Source organism: Corvus moneduloides, chromosome 18 (genome assembly GCF_009650955.1).
Source record: "Corvus moneduloides isolate bCorMon1 chromosome 18, bCorMon1.pri, whole genome shotgun sequence".
Taxonomy (NCBI): domain Eukaryota; kingdom Metazoa; phylum Chordata; class Aves; order Passeriformes; family Corvidae; genus Corvus; species Corvus moneduloides.
In genome coordinates this window covers 11,285,650-11,306,516 of record NC_045493.1, presented here as the reverse complement: position 1 = coordinate 11,306,516, position 20,867 = coordinate 11,285,650, and the positions used below count along the sequence as shown (strand labels likewise).

Genomic DNA, 20,867 nt, shown 5'->3' with positions numbered 1-20,867 from the left:
GCTCCCGCCTCCAGAACCAGCATCGCTCCCGGTTTGGGAATTTTCTTCCTCTTCTGAGAAAGGGTCAGAGGTGGAGAGAGATGGGGCAGCAGCAGCGTGCAGGGCAAGAGTATCTGAAGTAGGGTGGCTGCAGTAAGGCCCCTCACTGCAGTATTTTAGGCAAATCCTACTTCAAAAGAACCAAACCAAAACCTCCTTAAGTTTTTCCTTCTCTCAACTGGCTGATGGAGTTTGGCCCAAAAGACAAATTACCGTATGACCTTAGAGAAAAAAAAGTCTTTATTATTAACCAGTTTTTTTGCACTGGATTATGTGCCTATTGGCCCAGACCGCTAAATAACATCTACACAATGTTTCTTTCATGTTTCAAGAATTGAAAATAACTGTACAAGGTTAAAGTACAAAAGTACACAAGACAGTGGACACGAAATATCCATGTATGAGCTCATCCCATCTGCTGCTTGGTTTGAAAAGTAGAACTTTTAACTAAAAAATACTGTCCTCCTCTAGTTCTGTCAAGTTTAATGGAAGTGGGTATAACCTGATTACAACACTAACACCAGTATCACTAATCTGATATTTACAAAAAAAATTGTATTTTTCAATAAATTAAAGTCAATGCAACACCCATGCAAGCTAGAATGCTAGCTTTTTGGTGAACAAGGACCCAACATGTGAACAAGAACCTTCCACAGTCCCAAACTTCAAAACAGCCTTTTTTTTTTTTCTTCCTTTCTTTTTCAAACTGCATCCATTCCTCGCATGGAAGATGTGAACCCCAATCCCATTCCTCTTTGCGTGTGAGTCTGTGATCTTGCCATTTCATACTGCGCATCCAGATTTCTGAACACCTCCTCCTGCTGCTTCAGCGTTTTGTAACTCTCCTCGTCCACAGAACTGCAGCCAGCTTCATCCTCGCTCTGGTAACAGAACACAAAACATCAGCTCCAGGCAAGTACGGGCTCACGAATTCCTACAAGATTATTGCTGCAACATCCTTGTGCAGATTTTCTCTGTCAAGAAACACACAGGCCTTCACCCAGTTGCTTTTTGAATTAAATTCAAATTTAGATGCTGTTTCTGAACTTAGTAGATACTTAAAAGCTCTTAAAATCTTAAAATCTTAACTGGCTAAGGTACGCTAAAATAAAAAGAGAAATCACTATCCTGCAGTTAATAAACTTAATTACATATTCAGGATTCTTTACCTTAATGCCCATCAGTTTTCTGAATTTGACATTTTGGTCCTTATTTCCAAAATTTAGTTTTTCCCATATTTCTGCAGACTGTGATTTATCCTGTTCAGAATTAAAAAAAAAAAAAACAAAACAAACGTGTCACCTTTTTACGTAAGATTCCATTAATAGCACAATAGAGCAGCAAGCAAAGCAACAGTGCTAAACATGAGCCCATTCTGTACCACGGCTAGAAGTAAAAGGTTTCCAAGTCTGACATTCCTCCTGCAGCATCCTCACAGGAGCTCTTTGTGAGGGAAGTCTACCTAACCATGGTGTTCAAAACTGAGGTATGTTCCTTCCTTGGGCATTTCCAAAGGTCTGGAAGCCTGGTGAGAATTCAGGCTTAAGGTAAATTATGGAAAACCGAATTTGTTTATTGCAATTAATCAATATACAGCACAATTCAGGAAGAAGTGCCCAGAGAGCATTCAGGGTTCTCCTGCCCTCCCTTTTGTATCCCACCATTGCCATGGGAACTGGTTTGTTTTTCACATCTTATGGAACAGTCTGTGAAAAGGTAAGGGAGCTTGTTACATAACTGCTGCATGATGCAAACCAGCCTAACAAACACTTCTATACCAGAGTAACAAAAGACAAAACTACAAATATTAAAATGGCCATTTTTTCCACAGTACCAGGAGGCAAAACCTCTACAGAAATCCAGCAACTTTTCAAAAAAGCAACTGCCATAAGTGCCTTTCTTACTTCACTAATTGCAAAGACATTTGACACAGCACAAAAGCATGAAGGCTTATTTGTATTTACAACTTTTGTTAGGGTTAGTATCGCATTACTCTGGTCCTGAAAAGTTACCAGCAAGGTCAACAGACTTGTCTTTGAAATCTGCAACTGGAGAGGACACAACTACCACACGAGAAATCTCCACAGTCCAACAAAGGAGAGGTCAATTATACACTCTGTACCTTAGCCATCCCTTCCCAGTAAGGGGAGGCCATCTGGATTTGATGTTTAGTTGCAAGTCGTAGGTAAACTGACAAAAGTAACACTGAGATCCAACTATACCTCAGATTATGAGGCTTTATGATATTTGGGGTTTCCTTGACTCTTGTGTCACAACTATTTTATCACGGAAGGACTAATTATCTTAGTCCTTTCACTCCTACATCACAGGACATTCTGAGCTGGAAGGGACCCACAAGGATCATCAAAGCTCAGCTCCTGGTTTTACTAAAGTTTACCTCAGGCTGATATTAAAACTTGCTAACCGGTATGAAAGCAGTTGTGCTGGAAATAACATTAATCAGCATCCTTAAACTGAGTACAAGATACTCCCAAACAAGTTTATGAAGGTAAGGAAAAGCCAACATTACCCCTTCCTTTTTGCCTTGCCAAAGCATCTTCCGCTTTTTCTCTTGCTCAGCAAACTTCATGGGGTTCACTGCTGCTGGGTTGTAATAGCTGGGCACAGCTATGCCAGTCTCTGCCAGTGCCTTGGCCTGGAGCGCTGCCATCTGAGCTGCCATGGCGATCTGAGGGGTCACTTGGGTCCCTGACGCCAGCAGAGCAGCAACGTTGATGACAGAGCCTCCTGTGGCTGCAGCCGCTGAGGAACAAAGGGAACTTGCTAGAAGTAACTTCAGACTTTGGGGAAAAACCCCAACACACACACAAAACCCAATCACCAACCTGCCCCAGAACCAAACAAAAAAGCCAAACCCCTCAAACTTTTCCCTTCAATAGAAGTTGGAAGTGCACAAATAACAACTGCATGATAAAATGAATACATGTGATTTGTCAACTAAGGAACATGCCTCCAGCAGTTTTAAATAAACCAGAACCAGAAGTGAAACTAATGCACCTTGTGGTTCTAAATAGCCCCCTGAGAAAGTAGCAGCCCAATGGCTATCAAAAAATACTTTAACAGCCTAAGATACAACATTTTTCTTGTACACTCAGCAAGTAATAAGAAATCCCAATAGTTTTTGTTGGGGTTTAGTTTCTTTTTTTTTACTTTTGGTTTTTTCAACATTTCCTAGTTCTCGCTGTGGTTCTTATTAGCAATTACATAAAGACAACCTGCCCATCTGTCAAATAAGATTGCAACACTCCATTAACATAGGCCTACTCCATCTTCCACTCACACTGCTGTTCAGAATTAATCTAATACACATGGACTACCTGCAGCCATTTCCTGTTGCTTCTGTTTTTCAACCATTTCTTTCTCTCTCTGTTCTTGCAGTTTCTTTGCTCTTTCCAGCCTAAAGACACATGAAAATAAAAACCATTTAGACATGCAAAATCAACATCAGGAGCCTAGTCATGTCACAGATCATCAAAATCACCACAATTTCTGACCTTCTGGCTAAGGCTTCCTGTGCATCCATAGCTGTGTTCCGTCCCCGGAAAGGCGGAGGGCTCGGACTCCGGCTGTGGCTCCTGCTGAACCTTCGGGGCTTTTCAATTCTTTTCTTTCGCTCTCTGTAACCAAATTAAACAGTTGCTAAAACAATGAAGGTACACTTGCAGCTTAACATTTCATAAAGTATTTGATCACAGCATTGAAAATTTGCTTTATAATTAATTTGGAGCTCTCAAGAAAATCTTTTCAGAGTTTATACTACAACAGTTGCCTTGTAACAACACAGAGCTAAAACTGAAGATTTCCAGCTGTACGAGAATGCACAACTCTGGGTATTCATCTACCCTCTCATACTTAAGTGTTCAGAACAAATAGATCTGCTCTAGAGATTCTAAATCCTAAGGAAAATCATCTAATTTCTGGTAAAGTCAATTGCAAGAGAACTTGAATGAATCAAGCTAGAAGAACGCATTAAAACCATAAGAGACCTCCAAGCACTGTAATTATGTTAATAAGGAGCATTTTGAAGAGGCCCAATTTAAGAAGTGGAGTAGTACTTCAGGAAATTACTATTACTCTCCCCTAAATGTGCTTTGAAGGAGTCTACTAAGCTGAACATGTGATTTGTCTTGGGTTTCTCTTGGGAAGAGAACTCTGAAGCATGAATTACCTGGAGCCTGACCATCTGAAAATGACCCAGTTAGAATATATTTTTAAGCAAAATACCAAAGTATTCAGTTCAACTCTTCTTTACTAACCTTCTCCCCACCTCCCTCCAAGCAGGAGTCATTCTTAGGACATTTATATCTAATCCCATCTAAATAACAGCTACTCAAAATATACATAAAAAGTACTATTGGCAGTCCTCTGTGCCAGGATCATCAATATCTACAGTACAAGAGATAGGGTTTATCCCAGTTTAAGTCTCTGACACTGGTGTTTCAAACTAAGAAGTCACAGTCACTGAGAGTGTTCAACAAAGCTCAGTTTACAGGTGATATCACTCACACTTTTCCCAGATTTGCCATAATCAGTAAGCTCAGATGCACAAAGGTGTTTCTGCAATTTTTTTAAATGTTATTATCACCCATTTGGAGTAACAGCTAACTGGGGATAATGGCTAACTTGACAACAGCCACTTTCCATGGCATTCAGATATTCCCTTTCTTCTGTTTGCAACCTGGGCAGCATCTACAAACATCATGAAAGGCAGACTGAAGTTACAAAAAGATCCTTGTTTACATGACAAATCTGGTAGAATACAAAGGAGGCAAGACTTATCTTTTCAGAGAAGATGACAAGATGCAGATTCAGGCACTGGGAAGTGACAGATCTGCATTCCTGAGATAAGATGTAATGCATGTTTCAAAGATACCTTCATTTTTCCCGTGCTGACTATTGTTGTTTGGTCTTGTCTTTGGTCTGATGCTTTATTGCACTGGTAAACATCAAGGAAATAAATATTTGAGCTTTTGTATTGAAGTATTTCCATTTGAAACAAGCAGCTGGTGTCATCTTTTCCACCTAGCATTTAATCAGAGCCACACCACTAAAGAACTGCTAGGAGGTTCTAGGCACTCACAAACAAAAAAATTGCTTTAAATGCCTGTGAGGACAGATCACTTCAAAATCTGAGCTTGAGATTATGCAAAGAACCATCAAGAGAAAGTCAAGCTCTGCCATTTACAAATGCTTCTGCCACAGCCTGCTCACTGTAACACAACAAATACTGGATGTCAGGAATGAGGGAATTCCTTTCACAGGCTGAGCTTTAACAGGGTAGATTTCCACATCATGTTTATCTGGCCTGTGCAGAGTTTGCCTTGAGGATTGCCCCATAAGTCACTTTCTTTTCTGGGCTTTGTCTGAGCCCTGAACTTGATGAAGTGTTCTAGCTCCGGATAAAAAAAAGACTTATGCCTCATTTACATGCACCCTCTAGGATGTGCAAGACACAAAGAGTACTTAAAAGAAAAGGATTCTTGCAGTATGTCCACCAGTATCCCACGAGGCCTGTTTCCAGTCGGAGAAACTCCTAAGCTATGACTATCCCTTCCATTTTCTTCCCACCTTTGATGTTTTGTTTCAGGTAATTTGAATTCCACTGCAGAAGCCAAAACCTATTCTGGGGCATGAAGTTTTTATGGAGCCATTAAACACAACATTCAAAATGACTTCTAAAAACAGTATGTGCACATTATCTACAGTAACTGGCAAAAATGGGGAGCCAAAGCCTTGCAGAACGTGCTGAATGTGGCTTAAATACCATTAAATACAAGTAACGTGTACCAACTGCAGACCCAGCTCTACTCACCCCAGCTCAATGTTTGGTAGAAAGTGCATATCAAAAATATGACACAAACCATGTAATTCAACTATTTCTTCAGAAAGATAAGTCTTCTGAACAGTTTCACAAGGGATGTTGTAGCATTACACGAGTGTGATTGTTAAGACTCCAATGTTCCACTGTAATGTTGAGTAGTCATAACCAGTCATAGGGCAATTTAAAATATTCTGGTGAAAACACACTAAGAGAACTGGAACACTGTCAACACTTTCTTGGAGCTCTGCAGGGACACTGATTTTCATTCAAACTACTTTCAACAAAACATCTGTAGCAGTCATTAAGTTGTATTTCAGCTTCACCATTGAGAAAATCCTACAGGGCATTAAGAATGCAAAGGTGATACAGAGACTCAGAATTCTACACCAAAATACTGAATGCATTATCAGTATTGAAAAACATTAACTTCTATACAGCGATGAAAATGTCAACTTCAGCATATCCTACATGAGGTATGGAATCTCAACTCTGTCACAGACCCAGACCAAGACAGTATGTATCTAGATCAAGTGCTTCTAGAATTAAAGGAAGAAATCAAAACACTGAAGGGAAAAAAATTAATGTTATAAATATTCTCAAGCTGAACTTGACAAAGAGGAGCTCGTAATCACTAACACTGAAGAGTACATTCACATCAGAAATGATCCATCTGAACTAAAATTCACCTTAACACCACCCCAACTGTCACTTCACAGAAAAATTAAATTAACTTTGTGGAGCTGATCAGAATTAGTTTCTGATCTGTGTATCTGCTCTGACAGCCAGTGATTCCCAGTTAAACTCTCCTTTTCTCCTACATACACAAACTGAAGGGATAAATACACCACTATGCCAACCACACTACTATTTAATCAAACACACGGAAGGGTCACCTGTATCTTATTCTTCAGTTCTTCCCACTTCAATAATATTGGTAACAAGAAGTCAAACTATGAAAAGCCAAGAGTTTGAGACCTTTCAGCTGTCTAGGACAAATGTCTCTGTAAGACTAAGCAAGCCACCCAGTCCTGAACCCACTCTCTCAGCACAGCTGCAAAAAGGCCCAACACATTTAGCCGCACTGAACAGACATTAAGTGGCAAATCCATCCCATCAGCCCACCACAGAATGTTCAACCAAACGTCACCAAGTATACGGAAGGCAACACTTACCTGCTTCTGCTCCTAGTTCTGCTTTTACTTCTACTTCTATGTCTGTGTCTAGATCTTGATCTAGAGCGAGATCTGATCCGTCGCTTTCTCTCTCTGCTGCGAGATCGGGATTTTTTCCTATCACGACTTCTACTACGATGACGTCTGAAACACATGCCCCGAATTCTTATACATATTCTTGTGTTCAAATGCAGTTTGTACTTAAGGACTTACACATGGGTTCGTCACCACAGAGAAAAAAATGGACCAGGCAGGGTGGGGAGACTACAAACTACACATGGAAATTCTCATGCCTGGAACAGGTTAAGCTGTAGGAAAGGGATGAAATGGGAAAGGAACCAAACCCTACCACCAGCCACAACTGAGCTGCACAGTTTAGGTAAATAACCATACTCAACGACACTTATTTTTAGCTGTTCACTGAAGTGTACATCTCAAAACAAATATAAAGCCAAACTAATCTGATGTAAGAGTGTTAAATCCAAGGCAACAAAATCCTGCTCCTCTCCATGGTATTTGAAGACCTCTGGGAAAGATGCTCAAATTCCAGCCTGTGAGTCACATCCAGTCCCTCAGCCTGTCATTAGCCAAAGCTTGTTCCTTGCTACCCTGTTTGCTGCAGATCCCTCAGCTACAAAGGAAGAAGTTCTGCTGGCAGCAGCCTGTTTGTCCCAGGCAATTTTCCTACCCTCAGAACATGCTGGGTGGGCTACCAGGCAAGGAGAACTGGCCAGCACTCCCTCTGAGGAAGCTCATGATCTAGGAGGTAAAGAGCCTAAGGCATATTTGCTTTCCTGTCACTGACAATAGGATACATTTAATACTCCGTTTAATATTTTCTATACCAATTATAAACATGAGACACATCCCTACATAAAGTCTGAGAGCCATTTTGTACTTTTATTTCAAACCAATCTGCAAAAAAACTATCTACAAACGCACTACCCAGTGAAAACTGAAACATGCAATATAAACTGATGCTTTGCACTAGGTCAGGAACAGAGCTCAGCTGTACTTCAGTAGTCTACAATAATTCCAAATATGCCTTTTGGAAATACACTCACACAATAATCACATATAACAACTTACCTTTCCCGAGACCTGGATCTTGAATGACTCCTCCCTCTGGATGACTTTCTCTCTTTGCGTTTATGCCTCTCCTCACCATTTTCAGATGAATTTAGGCTATCTCTTCCCTTGTCAGAAGAATGCTCTTTGTCATTGTGGTCTTCAGATTTGTGCTTCTTGGAGGACTTCTCTTTGGATTCATGTCTTCTTGCCTGTTTTAAGAAGAAGTTGGTTCTTTCAGGAAAATAGTGCAACAAAGAGAGTTAGTATGGGTATCAGAAGATAAAAATGCTAAGTTGTGATGCAACATTAGTAACCTTAGGAGTGTGACTCAATCATGAGCCACGGCTGCTTTACCTAATGCCACCAACTACCCAAAGTTGCAAATGAACTCTTATCATTTTTTCCCCTTTTCCCTCCTCCCACTGTCTATAAAAGATTTTTAAGGTATCCATCAAGGTATCTTTACAGTGCTTCCATATAAGACTCACAGCATTGTAACAAAAAACCTGTCCTTTTCAGTTATTGTCTCCATTCCAAGCACATAAGTACCTATCTTAAAGAACCTGACAATTTATGAATATGCATGTATATAAACAGAGCTGCAGTGACTATTTAATATTTGCCTAAGCCTTCCATGTAGAAAGTTACTAAAATCCACACAGTTACAGACATACTATTTTGCTTTTAGAACTAAAAAAATCTTCTAGTCATCACTGGGTAATTATTTTCTAGAGCAAAACTCTCTTCAGTAACTTCCAACAGTTTTTACTAAGCAAAGTGATAATTTACATGGCTGACATCCCACTTTTAGTATTTCAAACGAACATGCATCACTCAGACTTCCCACAGTAGTTTTAAATTACAGATATGCTGCTCCACTATACCGCAATTCCTTCCTGCAGTGCCTCTTAAAAAAAGAAAAAAAAAAAATTTCCTTTTTATAGCTGCAATGCCAAAAATATTTAGCAAGGTCAGACCCGATTTTTGCCAGTGCTCTCCTTAGAGACTAAGTCGTGACATCAACACCCTTTCTTAATATATCCAGTGTGTTTTGAAACCTTTCCAGCACAAAAGTATAGCCCACTAAGTGTTACATTTTAATAATGTTCTGCTCAAGTCACAGATCAAGCATGATACATTCATTTTAGATAAACCCCAATTATTCAAAAGTTGTTTGGTTGGTTTTCGTGCTTATCTGTATCTGTTAACTACTCATAAAACCTTTTCTTCCATCAGAACTCTTTCTCAAATGAATCTGGAGAATATATTATACCCACTTGTCCAAACCTAACTTTTTATTAATTGGTATCCATTTCTAAATATATTTGATTACTGTTCTTCAAGTTAACAAATATTAGATAATTTTCCTGCTTTCACAGTATTTCATTTTTAAATCCTATAATAATCAGTTGTTACATCTGAGATTACCTGTACACTAATTTTAAGTATGTATTTATATAAATAGTTCTCACATACATACTAAGAAGAATTACTGATATTCAGCATTTAGTCTACAGACAGAGCTTAATATTGCAAATCAGTGACAACAGTACATCTACTGTGGGAGATAATTTCTCATCTGTTCACTCTGTGAAACTTAAAAGCTGCTAAATAAATTGTGTAAGATTAGATCCAACAACCTAGCAAAGCACTGGACAGGATTTTAAACACCTTTGTTTTTAATCATTAAAGAGTCTCAGAATTTTTTATTTTAATCACATTTTTCAGACACACACTTAGTAATAAAACCACCATTATATCCCATAACGGATTTAAGATATTTTTAAGGGAAATATGAGTTTGAATGACTAATAGTTACCTTATCATGAAGTAGGCTTATAATTTTGCTATCTGAGTCTGCAGCGTCTTCAGTTCAGTCTCTTCGCGCATTAGCACGCTGAGTATGATTTATTATAGAAATGTTATCATGTGAGCTAAACAATATATTATTCAATTTCACAAAAACTCGCCTAGATTTTTCTTTCCTCCTTTCTTTTTTTTTTTTTTTTTTTTTTTAAACAGAGCTTCCATTGGAATGTGGGAGGGAGAAGTTCCTGACCCGGGTTTGAAGTTAAAAAGTCCCTTATTTGTCCCAGCCTATTGCCCCACACGGCTTAAGCTTCTTTATGATTATTTCGATGCTCCTGGTTTGCTTGTTTCAGCTCTTCTCTGGTGTGTGAGCCAGTTATTTTTAAGGCATTATTGATGCTGTCTCTTCTCACTCCCCTATATATACACATACACATTCATTTATTTTAAGAGACAGCCCTCTGAAATTTTTGCTGCTACTGTCACATTTCCAGCTGACTCAGCTTGTTTGTCAAGCTATGACAGCCTTTACAATTAAAGGATGCAATAAACATAGCGCAGTCCAGTGGGGAATTATTTTTAATACACCTAAGTAGACAGGTATGTATTATTCAAAGTCCTGAACACTGGCCAGGAACAAAGCCACCCAAGGCTTTTGGATAATGGAAGCTCTGTAAAAGTGATCAAGAACACCATCCTACTTCTCCACATGAACTCTCTCGGCTGTTTCCACAAAAATTAAAAAAAAAAAGAAGAAAAAAAAAGAAAGAAATTAAGTTACTAGTTTCTGAAAGCACTCTCTATAAAGCTATTACCTTGTCAACATGATGGCTGCAATCATGCTTCACTATGAAAGGCTCTCCATATCCATTTTTAAGCTTAAAGTTTTCAATTTCTTGTACTTACCATAAAGTCATTTATATAGGTTTACACATACATATGTGCATTACTACAAGATATCTTTTAAGATGTACAATTACCTAAACGCTACAAAGTGTTAATTACCTCTTTGCTTCTGCTCCGGCTTCTGTGTTTTCTGCCTTCAGTATCTGGAGAAGAAAACATTTACTGTCATTTACCAAGATAAAGAGACGATCACCTGGCTATAATCTTTCTAGCTCCTTTCTGTTACTCCACCCCTTAAAGTCAAAACATAAAAACCAAACAGCACTATTTGAATAGCTACTGCAGAAAGCAAACTCTGGTTGTTAGTCCCAGTTCTTTGCACTGACGGTGAAAAACTAACCCACATCATACTCCAATCATGTTTTCCTGCCAGGTAACCTTACTCTCCTTACAACCATGCAAAAGTATCCCAGTCTACGCTTATCTAATCAAAATGAAACAAAACAAGACAGTTTCCTGTTTGGTGCGGTCTGACCATGTCCCCCCTCCCCGATCCCCTCAACACTGATAAGACCTTTTCCCTCAGCAGTTTCAATATTTAGGATACACCCCTGAAGTTAGCAGATCCTTTTTTTTCCCAATTCTAAAAAGTTACTAGAGCTAGGTCTGTTTTTCCCAAAATTGCTTCAAAGAGAATTCAGCTCTACAAGCAGTTTGCTTCCATCGAGACCATACCTGATTTCCGTCTTCTTTCCCTTGACCGTGAGCGTGATCTCGAATAATGATGCTTTGATGTTCTGGGAGAACTGGAGGCATCTGATTGTTCCTTTTTCTTCTCTCTTTCTGGAGAGGATTTTTCTGGGACTACTCCATCTCGTTCTGTATCACTACCCTACACATGAAGACAGGACGTTTAAAAAGCAGAAGCTTAGGACTGAAAACCAAGAAAAAACCAATTTACCTCATGCTTCCTCTGAAGATACACCTAATTTTTTTTCTGTAAAGACAATGCTGTGTTCATCCCATGCTCGGACAATAGCTTTATAGACTTGCAGTGAACTGTGTAAATGCATGCAAATTGATTTTTCAAGATTTTAATAAAGAGAACTGATATAAAATGAACATTTTGCTTTCTCACTACATTAAAGTGTACTTTATTTTTTCCATGTACTTCTGAGAGTATCAGTAACACTAAACTCTGATGCAGTTTTCTCTAAATGGTGTTTGTAGCTCAATCACTTTTTAGCATTTCCATGACCAGGATTACTTAAGGACAATGCTGTCCCAACAGATCTGAGTGACCTCACAAGTTTGGGCATTACTGAGGCACAGCACAAAATCCCCAGAGTGTTCTGAAGCATGGAATGAACTTTGAAGAGAGAAATGCAGCAAGGTGCATTGTTTTAGTGTTAGCTAACTGTGGAATGAGGAAACACCTCAACAGTATCTCTGTGCAAAAATATTTATTTGTATGAGAGCACATACAGGTCACTTACACCTGTTCCAACAATATTGCATTTTTCTCAGATAATGAAAACCAAGATGTTCCCTTCACTCCTTCTAAACTTTGATCTAGGAGGACTAAATCCAAAAACTAATCTTGTGAAATCAAGATACTCTATAACTCAGTCTGTGAGAGGTAAATGAGTACAACTGGTGTACAATGCACTGAAAGGAACAGAGTGAAAAAGTACACACTGAGAAGGTGAATCTGGTCTCATTAATGATTTTACAGGTTCACTGGTTGTGTCCTGATCTCCTAAGTGCCAGTCATAATCAAACCTTCTGAACACCATGGGGCTGCAGAAGATGTCACTAAGGTCATCATTTGGCCCAGAATCGCTACTCAGGAAGACATTTAGTGTAGCAGACGACTCAAACTTACAGCTGTCCACTCACTGCAACTGATCAACGGTTTGCAAATTGAACAAAACATGTGAAAATCTCTCAAATGTTCATTTACATCCACTGCTTTGAAAACAAAGCAGCTGCTTTTTCTTACACAACAGGCATTGCAGATTGTCATTAATATACTGTGTACTAATGGCAGACTTTCTTCATTACATGCTACAGGTAAATATTTGGATTTATATTTCAGCTACTACTGTTTACATTTTGAAGCTACTTGAGAAGAACGAGAATATCAGCTAAAAGTGTAAATTAGCTGGAATTTAAAACACACCATCCAAGTGAAACTGAGCCCACTGCCACATTTTCCAAGGCCACCAATCTCATTATTTACACAGTGCTGCTCATTAGTGCCCTTGTGCTCTGCACCTGAAGGAAATCTCTGTGCTACAAAAAAAACCCCAGCAATAAAAAAGCTGATAGCATTCAGGGAGATTATTCTCAGTTCTCAGACTGGCCACAGGCACAGTGTTACCTTGAATAAGCTCCTCACCTACACTTTAGAAGAACCTCTGAATATAGTAGTAATACTTTAAGTGCAAAACCCCGTGCACATAATTAAAGTCCTTTTACAGAAAAATGTATCTTAATCTTAACAGGTTAAGTTATATAACAACGACAATAAAATAATTTTAAAAGAATTTTCTCCAGAAGTTTAGAGTCCCCCTGTTCTGTTTCACCACTGGTCCAACTTTCAAGATAAAATACTTAATTACCAGATTAGACACCGCAAAACGCTTAAAGTCAACTTTGAAAAGTTCTACCACTTTCAAGCCCGGTTTGTTGGCTTTTTTTGTCAAAACTATTCAACAACTTTTGAAAAAATTAACCACATCAGGCAAAGTCTCTGATAACTTTTACTGATTCTTCAACCCAGTCAGGGGTGAAATTCCTTTATACGTTACCAGAGGACAGAATTTTTTCAGAGAAAATAAAACTACACTTAGACCCTGTTTCAACATGAAGGGCAGTGGTAACTACAGCAGAGGCGCTTCCCATCGATATTAACCATAAAAAGCAGAATGGGAGGAAATTAATTGGATACAAAAAAACCTGTGACCAAACACAAAGGGCGAAGAAAAGTAGAGAAACGAAAATTTAACACGGCACAGACAGCAGGTCGCTCCCCTCACAGAGAAGCTTCGCCCCACACTCCCCATGAGAAACGCCAGTATCGCCACAGCACTTCTCCCCCAAGCCATAGAACCACCGGGGCTCAGTCCCAGGGAGTCTTCGCCTCTCTCCAAGCCCCAAGGAATTAAACAGAAACTTCTGGAGACATGGATTGAAGCGTTGAGCGCAGCGCGGCCGCCCCTCCCCGAGCCCATCATGGCGCCGCAGCCGAAGGCGCGGCGGGCGCCATTTTGTGTCTCAGCGCACACGGCTCCCGACGCGGCCCTCCCCGGCTCTGCCCCCCCTCAGCCCTTTCCCCGCCACTCCCGCTCCAAAACCCCGGCAGCAACCGCCGCTTACCGCCATGACCGAGAGCCCGAGCCGCCGCCGCCGCCGCCCCTCAGCAAGCTCCTCGCAGGGCTCGACCTCCCTCGGCTGCGCGGCCACAGCAATCGCGCGCGGCCCCGCCCGCCCTCACTGCGGGTGCCCGGATGTGGCGCTGCGGGGGGAGCGCGGGGGAGCGCGGTGCGTTGTGGGCCGGGGAGGCGCGTTCTCGTTCGCGGAGGTTTGGCCACTGCCGCGACCCGTAGAGCCTGTCCCGGCTCCCGCCAAATTGAAACGCAGGAGCGGCTGGGGGGGGCGCGGTCAGGGGAGCCGGGTCCCTGTGGGCACGGGAGTGTCACCGGTGAGGGGATCGGGGGGTCCCTGTGGGCACGGGAGTGTCACCGGTGAGGGGACCGGGGGGTCCCTGTGGGCACGGGAGTGTCACCGGTGAGGGGATCGGGGGGGGTCCCTGTGGGCACGGGAGTGTCACCGGTGAGGGATGGGGGAGACCATGGGGGCCCGGGATCCTCTGGAAATAGGGATGTCACCGGCCGCAGTGAGGGATGGGGGTCCCTGTGAGCATGGGTTTGTCACCGCGGTGAGGGGCAGTGATTCCCTGAGGGCAGGGGATGGGGGTCCCTGTGGGCAGGGGTTTGTCACCAGTAGAGGCCATGAGGGTCCCTGAGGGTTGGGGATATTCATAGCATCTGTCAGAGCACTGTCAGAGTGGGGAGGACTCTGTTCCCCCCAAGCTGCCTTCAGCCAGGCCGGGATCCCCACTGCCCACTTGGTTCTAAACACACTGTTCATCCTTACAAGGCTTCTTGTACAGCCCTTCATCCTTGCACAGTGTCTCCACACAGTAATACAGTCAATAACTTGTTTGTGGCCATAGAACTTTTTAGAGCTGTTTGCTCTACAAGATGTTTCTGAAATGTTTATCCCAGGCAAAGATGTGGAACGATATTGAGCTCCTGCTCAACGATGACACCGGGCAGCTCCTTGTGGGTTTGGGACACAACTGTGGCACCGCCTTGTACCAGGTGGATACACGGCTGCAGATCACATCTTCGGAAAAGGTACAACCCATCAAAGTTGTGCTTCTATCTTTTTTAATAATTACCTGGACTTCTTTGTCGTGGTTTTCTGAAGCGTTCCTGTGTGTAACAGCCTTTCCCTTCGCAGGTCTCTGTGAACCCTCAGCTCCACGCACGCAGCTCCAGGGATGGCAGCATTGTTGTTGTGGACAGATCTGTGGCACTTCTGGACAGCACTGGGCTGTCTCTTCTGATGCACATTCAGTTTGGTGAGTTCATTCCTTTGGAATTTCACTTTGCAAGTGAAAACTGGCTTTTAAAATACGTAGGTTTGTACAGGAAAACATAGCAAGTGTCTGACTAGCCTGTAAAAGGAAGTATTATAAGAAGTACCTAAGTAATAAAAAGTGATTTTGGCTTCTGAACAATTAACTATTTCGGTACAATGTAATTAAAATCCTTCCTAACTTTTCACTGAAGTGGGAATAATGGATACCAAAACCACTCCCTGTAGGCCCCTTTCCATATTTCATTTAGTCAAAACAATTTGTTTTGAGGAAATCTGGGATGCTGTATTGTCCAAGTCTTGTCTGAATGTTTATTCATAAACCCCAAATTGACATTTTACCATGGAACTTTTCAGATACTAATGTGGATGTAGTGGGTATGTGTCAAGAAAATCAATTTCTTGTGGTTGGTGAGAGAAGAGGCAGTTTACATCTTATCCACATTCCATCAAAACAAACCTTGCTAACCAAGGTACAGTAACTTTTCTATTTAATTTTGCTGAAAACGTTTTGTTCTCAGACTTTCTTGAGGTTTTTTTAATCTCTCTTCCAAATACCAAAGTATAGACATCGTTACCTTTGGACAACATATTCTAACCAAACAGGTGAAAGGGGCACTTCTGTTCCCATGAGTAATGAATAAGGAAAATATATTTAGGAATGGCATGCATAAACAAGAACCAGGCCATCATGAAAGAAAAAAGTTAAAAGTTTGAACTGATGATCAGTATTTCAATTTTTTTTTAATAAAATACAGACTAATACTCTTCACACTGTTTCTATTTTAGATTTTGGTTGAACAAACTTCAACTGAAAAGACTTACTTAAATCTCTTTATTGTAAAAGATAATGTGGATGCAGGTAAGAACTGGATGATTTTTTTTCTCCCCCTTTGTGCAAATTTTTTGTGATTTTGTTCCCCTTTAATATCTCAGGGAAAGAGATTACAAAATAAATAATACAGGAAAGCATAAAGAAAAGTTTTTATGTGCACAATGCAAACCAAAGCTGTATAAGATTCTTTATCTCATTAATTATTTTACAAATACCATAGGAAACATTCAGAACTTGACACCTCTTTCTTTTGAGACTGTGCTAAACATATGAAAAGGCTTAAAAAGGAAGAATTCCTTCTGTCTTCTATCAGACTTCAGATTTTAGTAGTTCTGATCTATAAGCTCCCAGCCCTGTTCTGTCACAATAGAATATATTATTCTGCTCTTAGTTGGAAATGACAAAAATTTTGTTTAAAATAGTCTAATCTATTGGTCAGATGATTTTTTGGTGTCAATTATTTCAGTGTCCTGTTTACGAGCAAGTCTTCTCTTTACTTACTCTTGAATACTTAAGTTTGAAGTATTTGTGTTGGGTTTTTTTAGGTGTTTATCACATGTTCATTCTCACAAGCAATGGATGTTTCTGCATTATGCGTGTCCCACTTGCTAAAACACAGGAAGGTAGGAGAAGCTACAGACCCCTTTAGATTTCATCAGAACAGGGAGCCCTGTATTAAAAAACTTTCCTATATGATGCTTAGTGCCTTTTTTAAATTTTGAAAAAGTTTTAACACTGATTTTATTTTTTTTTTTGATATTTAGCAATTGAGAAGATGGATATGACTACAGCAAAGCAAGTAAGAAACACCTGCAAAACTGGTAACGTGTTAAAAGTGCAGAGTTTGTAACCAAACTTTGCTCTGTATATTCCATCGACTGTTCACCAGTCCAGTATTCCTCTGATAGCTGTGATTTTTACTTTTTCTGCATGTTTAGAAATGAGAAGAGATTTTACCCACTGGTTCTATAAATGGCTCTTTTTCTTCCCTGTCTGTTGACATCCCCTTCCTCTCCCACCCCACAAGTTACAAGAACAGATAAAGACAACTTTCATTGCCACGGGAGAGCATCACAGCCTCGGCTGTCAGGATTTTGTGATCAGCAACTCAGTGAGCAAAATCCATTTGATAATTGGGGTAAGCACTAAGAACATGGTCATAACAATTTTTATATTATCAGTAATGGTGGTTTTGGTTCTGCAACAAAATTTGTCTCCAGGTGGTTTCAAAAGAAGCTCATCAGCTTTTTGCACCAAGACTTTTTTGCCTTTCATTTCCTTCACTGTAAATTTAAAGGTTGTCACTCGTGCAGCCTGTCTGTAGTTTTTCTCATAAGGAAATAACTTTGTCATTTCCAAAATTACTTTGTTGTGGTGGATGAGGAGAAAATCTTTTCACCCTGGTTTTATGAGCTCAGTAAATCACTGGTTCCTGATCTGTACAGGCTGGATTGTTTATAGATACTATCTTTGAGCTCACAGACAAAACAAAAGCTGGCAAGAATCTTCCAAGCAGCTTCCCATTCAACAAAGCTCTGCTAAAATAACAAGGTCTAATTCAACAGAGCTTTTAAGCATGAATTAAGTACAGGAACTAATAAAAAAATTAAAATATAAACATGCTTTGAAATGTTATTTTGGACTGGAAACAAGTCCTCTGAATTTATTTTTTGAAGCCTGTTGAATTCAATGGGATTTTCCTCAGTAGGCCCAGTGTAATTTCATTCAGCTTTTATATTCTATGAGAATGGAAAATAAATACTTTGACATGCTGTTTTTCAAAGAGCCAAAAACTGCTGACTAACAATCACTGTAACAAAGACCAGTCTTGAAAGGAGAAAGGAAAAAGGTTAAATGAAAAATAAAGAAATCAATGTATTTTTCTGAACATCAGTAGAAGAATAAAGTTTAATTTAATTTTGCAGCTTTCCAAGTTAAAGATCAGTTGTAGAAGCAGACATGTCAATGGTCAAGTATCTACTCTCTACCCTCATTTTACTTTGCCTCTCCTCACAGGGTAAAGGTGATCATGTGCTCTCCAAATGGGAGGTAGACCCCACCAATGCCCTGGTGTCTGCTCAAAGTTTTGCTGATTCAAGCCTGATCCAAGGTGAAGAAGGTTTTATCTTTTTATAGACAAGATTTCGTATTTAATTGCAGAATGTACTAATTTTCAGATATTTCATTGTTTTTAACAAATGCACATGTACCAAACAGAACATTTTTTGTAAAGGTACAGCCAAAATGTGGGCTTCAAAATTGCAGTTTAACTTAGATACATAAATCACAATTCTCTTTAAGCTAAACTTTGGAAGTTCCATGAGGTTAAACCACGAAGTTGCCAATGCTTGGTTGTGTGTTTGAATATGTTTTGCTTCAGATACCTATCTCAAGAAAAATAAGGAATTTATGTGATATTAATATTTTTTAGGTGCTGCAAAACTTCAAGTCCTTGATAATCAGCTGTTTGTTTTGGATACAGAGGTATGGGTAATGATTTGTGTGTAATCTTCACTTTACAATGTTCTTGAAACAGCTTATAAACATATTTTTTAAGGTTTAAAGGAAAGTTTCTGTAAAATAAAGTTGCTTATATTTACTTATATCAAGACCATCTTGATCTTCCTGTGTTGGTTTTTTTAAAATTCTAATCCTACTCATTATTTAAGCCATGAAATGTAATATTTTGCTCAAAAAAAGTCTTCTACAAAGAAAATATGAAATCGTATCGATTTTTTTTAAATCTAGAACATCTTAAGCACATGGGATGTTTATTCTCTCACTCTAATTTGGGATTGGCCTTTAATACATATTGAAGAATTTTTTCTAACTACTGAGTCAGATTCTTCTGAAGTCACTTGGTAAGTAAAGCATTGTGGCAGCAGTTCTGAGAAGTGAAAAGTTGTCTGGTGCTGTTTCCTAGAATTGCAAGATAAGGTTAAGCAGAATGTGTGAAAAAGTGCAACCGCTGTTCTAAAAAAAGTGTGCTAGAAACTGTACAGCTGCAGATTAAAGTCTACAACTATTTTTAAATGCGTTTTCATGGAATGCAGAAGTTTCTGAAACTCAGAAGTAAAAATATTTTAAAGTTTTAACCTGAGATTCATACAGCAGGTTTTGCTTTCTTTTATCTCTTTCTCATTCATTAGGCAAGGGCTTGCCAACGTTAAACTGATTGTCATGACAATGCCAGATGACAAACAGGTATAATCTCCTTATCTCTGTTCTGTTCCTCAGTTGTTACACAATTGCTCATAGGAAAAAAGGTGGAGAGGGAAGGAGGTGGCAAAATATTTGGGGCATAGAGAATTCTGAGGAGCTTCAAGTCCAAACTGAAATGTGACCATCTGTGTATTAGGGTTGTTGGGATTCTTGTGATGGTGACCAGGGCAAGCTGTCCCACTGGTTGGGGTTTTTATGGATGGTTTGGGGTTTATTTGTTTGGTTTTTTAAGGTAGGCAGACAAGGAAGAGCAGCAACATTTACTATAATCTTACACCTCTTCACAGATTTCTTTAGAGCAATGTCTCTGCTGCCTTCAGCATCTACCCCCAGATAGAGTCAGTGAAGTTAACAGAAATAAAATACCAGGATGAATATTATACAATTCTTAAAATTAAATTAAACCTGTCAAATTATACATAATAGGCCGAGAGAGAGAAGGAGGCAACATCTGAAATTTCATTAAACTCCCTCAAACTGGAGATCTGCATTCCATAAAAAGTCCTACAAATACTGCCCTCTAATTTCATAAGATTTCAGAAATGATTCTGCAAATATCACTCTCTCACCAGTGTAAGAGAAAAAGTAATTCTGACTTCTTTGTTTGTTTTCTCTCTTTTTTTACTAGATGAAAAGCCTAATGGTTTTTGCACTGCCCACTATGCAACAGCTCTATTCTCTGCAAGTGTCTCTTGTTTCTTCCCTTGTTCAAAGTGGGATTTGCACAGTAGGTTTAGATGATTTTCTTGTTGTTCTTTGAAGAAATATAGTTGTCTTAATATGTGTAAATATTGAAGAGGGTACTCTGTTATTCTTGTTAGGTTAGAACCGTTTTCTGCTAGAAATTATGCAGGAACTATACAAAGAAAGATTAAATAATGTCCCTAAAGGATTGAGAAAAATATCCTATTATGAAGCAAACTGAACAATTTAAATTTAGTCTGAGGTCTCTTGCACTATTTAATAGAACTGCCAGTTGTTCCTGCTTCTGTTACAGCTAAAAACCGAGGGAAGTTTTAAGTTCTCTTAGCACAGAAAAATGCTCTGGATTTATTTGGAACTTATTTCATTTCACCTAATGGTTTCTGTTATTGCACACTACAGGATACAATATACTTCTTGGAAGGAATTCATGAAAAGCATCAGTAAGATAATATTTTGTTTGTAACTAGCTCATTATTATATAAAAATGCCAGATTACTTCCACATGGAGTTGATAAATTCACATAGTTTCCCCTGTCGTCCTCAGGCCCTCTGAAGACCCAGTTTCTATAGTTGTGATGAGAAGTTTAACTGAAGCCTTGCCAGAAAATAGGTACTGGTTTCTTTGAAACACCATTGTATTATATTTTTTTTAATATCT

The 20,867-nt window shown here is 39.5% G+C and overlaps 2 protein-coding genes across 7 annotated transcripts in view; one reads left to right on the top strand and one right to left on the bottom strand.

Moving 5' to 3' along the window:
- Window positions 1–261: 261 nt before the first annotated feature.
- On the bottom strand, window positions 262–14,272 carry RSRC2 (arginine and serine rich coiled-coil 2). 3 transcript variants are annotated; one of them, XM_032128071.1, is made up of 10 exons: window positions 14,161–14,272; window positions 11,515–11,671; window positions 10,939–10,982; window positions 8,143–8,333; window positions 7,054–7,197; window positions 3,555–3,677; window positions 3,378–3,457; window positions 2,570–2,802; window positions 1,209–1,298; window positions 262–920 (listed from the first exon to the last, which is right to left on the bottom strand). In XM_032128071.1, exons 1-10 carry the CDS (start codon window positions 14,164–14,166, stop codon window positions 741–743), a joined length of 1,248 nt encoding a protein of 415 aa, XP_031983962.1. In that variant the 5' UTR covers window positions 14,167–14,272; the 3' UTR covers window positions 262–740. The 3 variants fall into 3 exon arrangements, with proteins under 3 accessions (XP_031983962.1, XP_031983964.1, XP_031983963.1); XM_032128073.1 differs by lacking the exon at window positions 14,161–14,272 and adding an exon at window positions 9,944–10,021 and having other exon boundaries at window positions 505–920; window positions 8,143–8,355; XM_032128072.1 differs by having other exon boundaries at window positions 506–920; window positions 8,143–8,355; window positions 14,161–14,265.
- Window positions 14,273–14,405: 133 nt separating this feature from the next.
- KNTC1 (kinetochore associated 1) overlaps window positions 14,406–20,867 on the top strand; it is a 32,137-nt gene continuing 25,675 nt past the window's right edge. For 3 of the 4 annotated variants that reach the window (XM_032128066.1, XM_032128064.1, XM_032128067.1), the window contains exons 1-15: window positions 14,406–14,485; window positions 15,072–15,203; window positions 15,310–15,430; window positions 15,805–15,920; window positions 16,237–16,309; window positions 16,828–16,905; window positions 17,047–17,081; window positions 17,310–17,420; window positions 18,299–18,392; window positions 18,714–18,766; window positions 19,031–19,143; window positions 19,432–19,486; window positions 20,133–20,231; window positions 20,609–20,649; window positions 20,754–20,819. In XM_032128066.1, the coding sequence (XP_031983957.1) occupies window positions 15,078–15,203; window positions 15,310–15,430; window positions 15,805–15,920; window positions 16,237–16,309; window positions 16,828–16,905; window positions 17,047–17,081; window positions 17,310–17,420; window positions 18,299–18,392; window positions 18,714–18,766; window positions 19,031–19,143; window positions 19,432–19,486; window positions 20,133–20,231; window positions 20,609–20,649; window positions 20,754–20,819 (1,181 nt within the window). In that variant the 5' untranslated portion in view covers window positions 14,406–14,485; window positions 15,072–15,077. Of the gene's footprint in view, window positions 14,486–14,546; window positions 14,617–15,071; window positions 15,204–15,309; window positions 15,431–15,804; window positions 15,921–16,236; window positions 16,310–16,827; window positions 16,906–17,046; window positions 17,082–17,309; window positions 17,421–18,298; window positions 18,393–18,713; window positions 18,767–19,030; window positions 19,144–19,431; window positions 19,487–20,132; window positions 20,232–20,608; window positions 20,650–20,753; window positions 20,820–20,867 lie in introns of those variants that run through there. The other variant, XM_032128065.1, reaches the window with a different exon arrangement.

Excerpts from the sequence above, each read along its gene's own strand:
- RSRC2 (XM_032128071.1), bottom strand. Across the intron at positions 2,803-3,377 it reads GCAACAGGAAATGGCTGCAG|CGGCTGCAGCCACAGGAGGC; the intron begins GTAGTCCATGTG and ends TTTGTTCCTCAG. Across the intron at positions 1,299-2,569 it reads GGCAAGGCAAAAAGGAAGGG|GATAAATCACAGTCTGCAGA; the intron begins GTAATGTTGGCT and ends AATTCTGAACAG.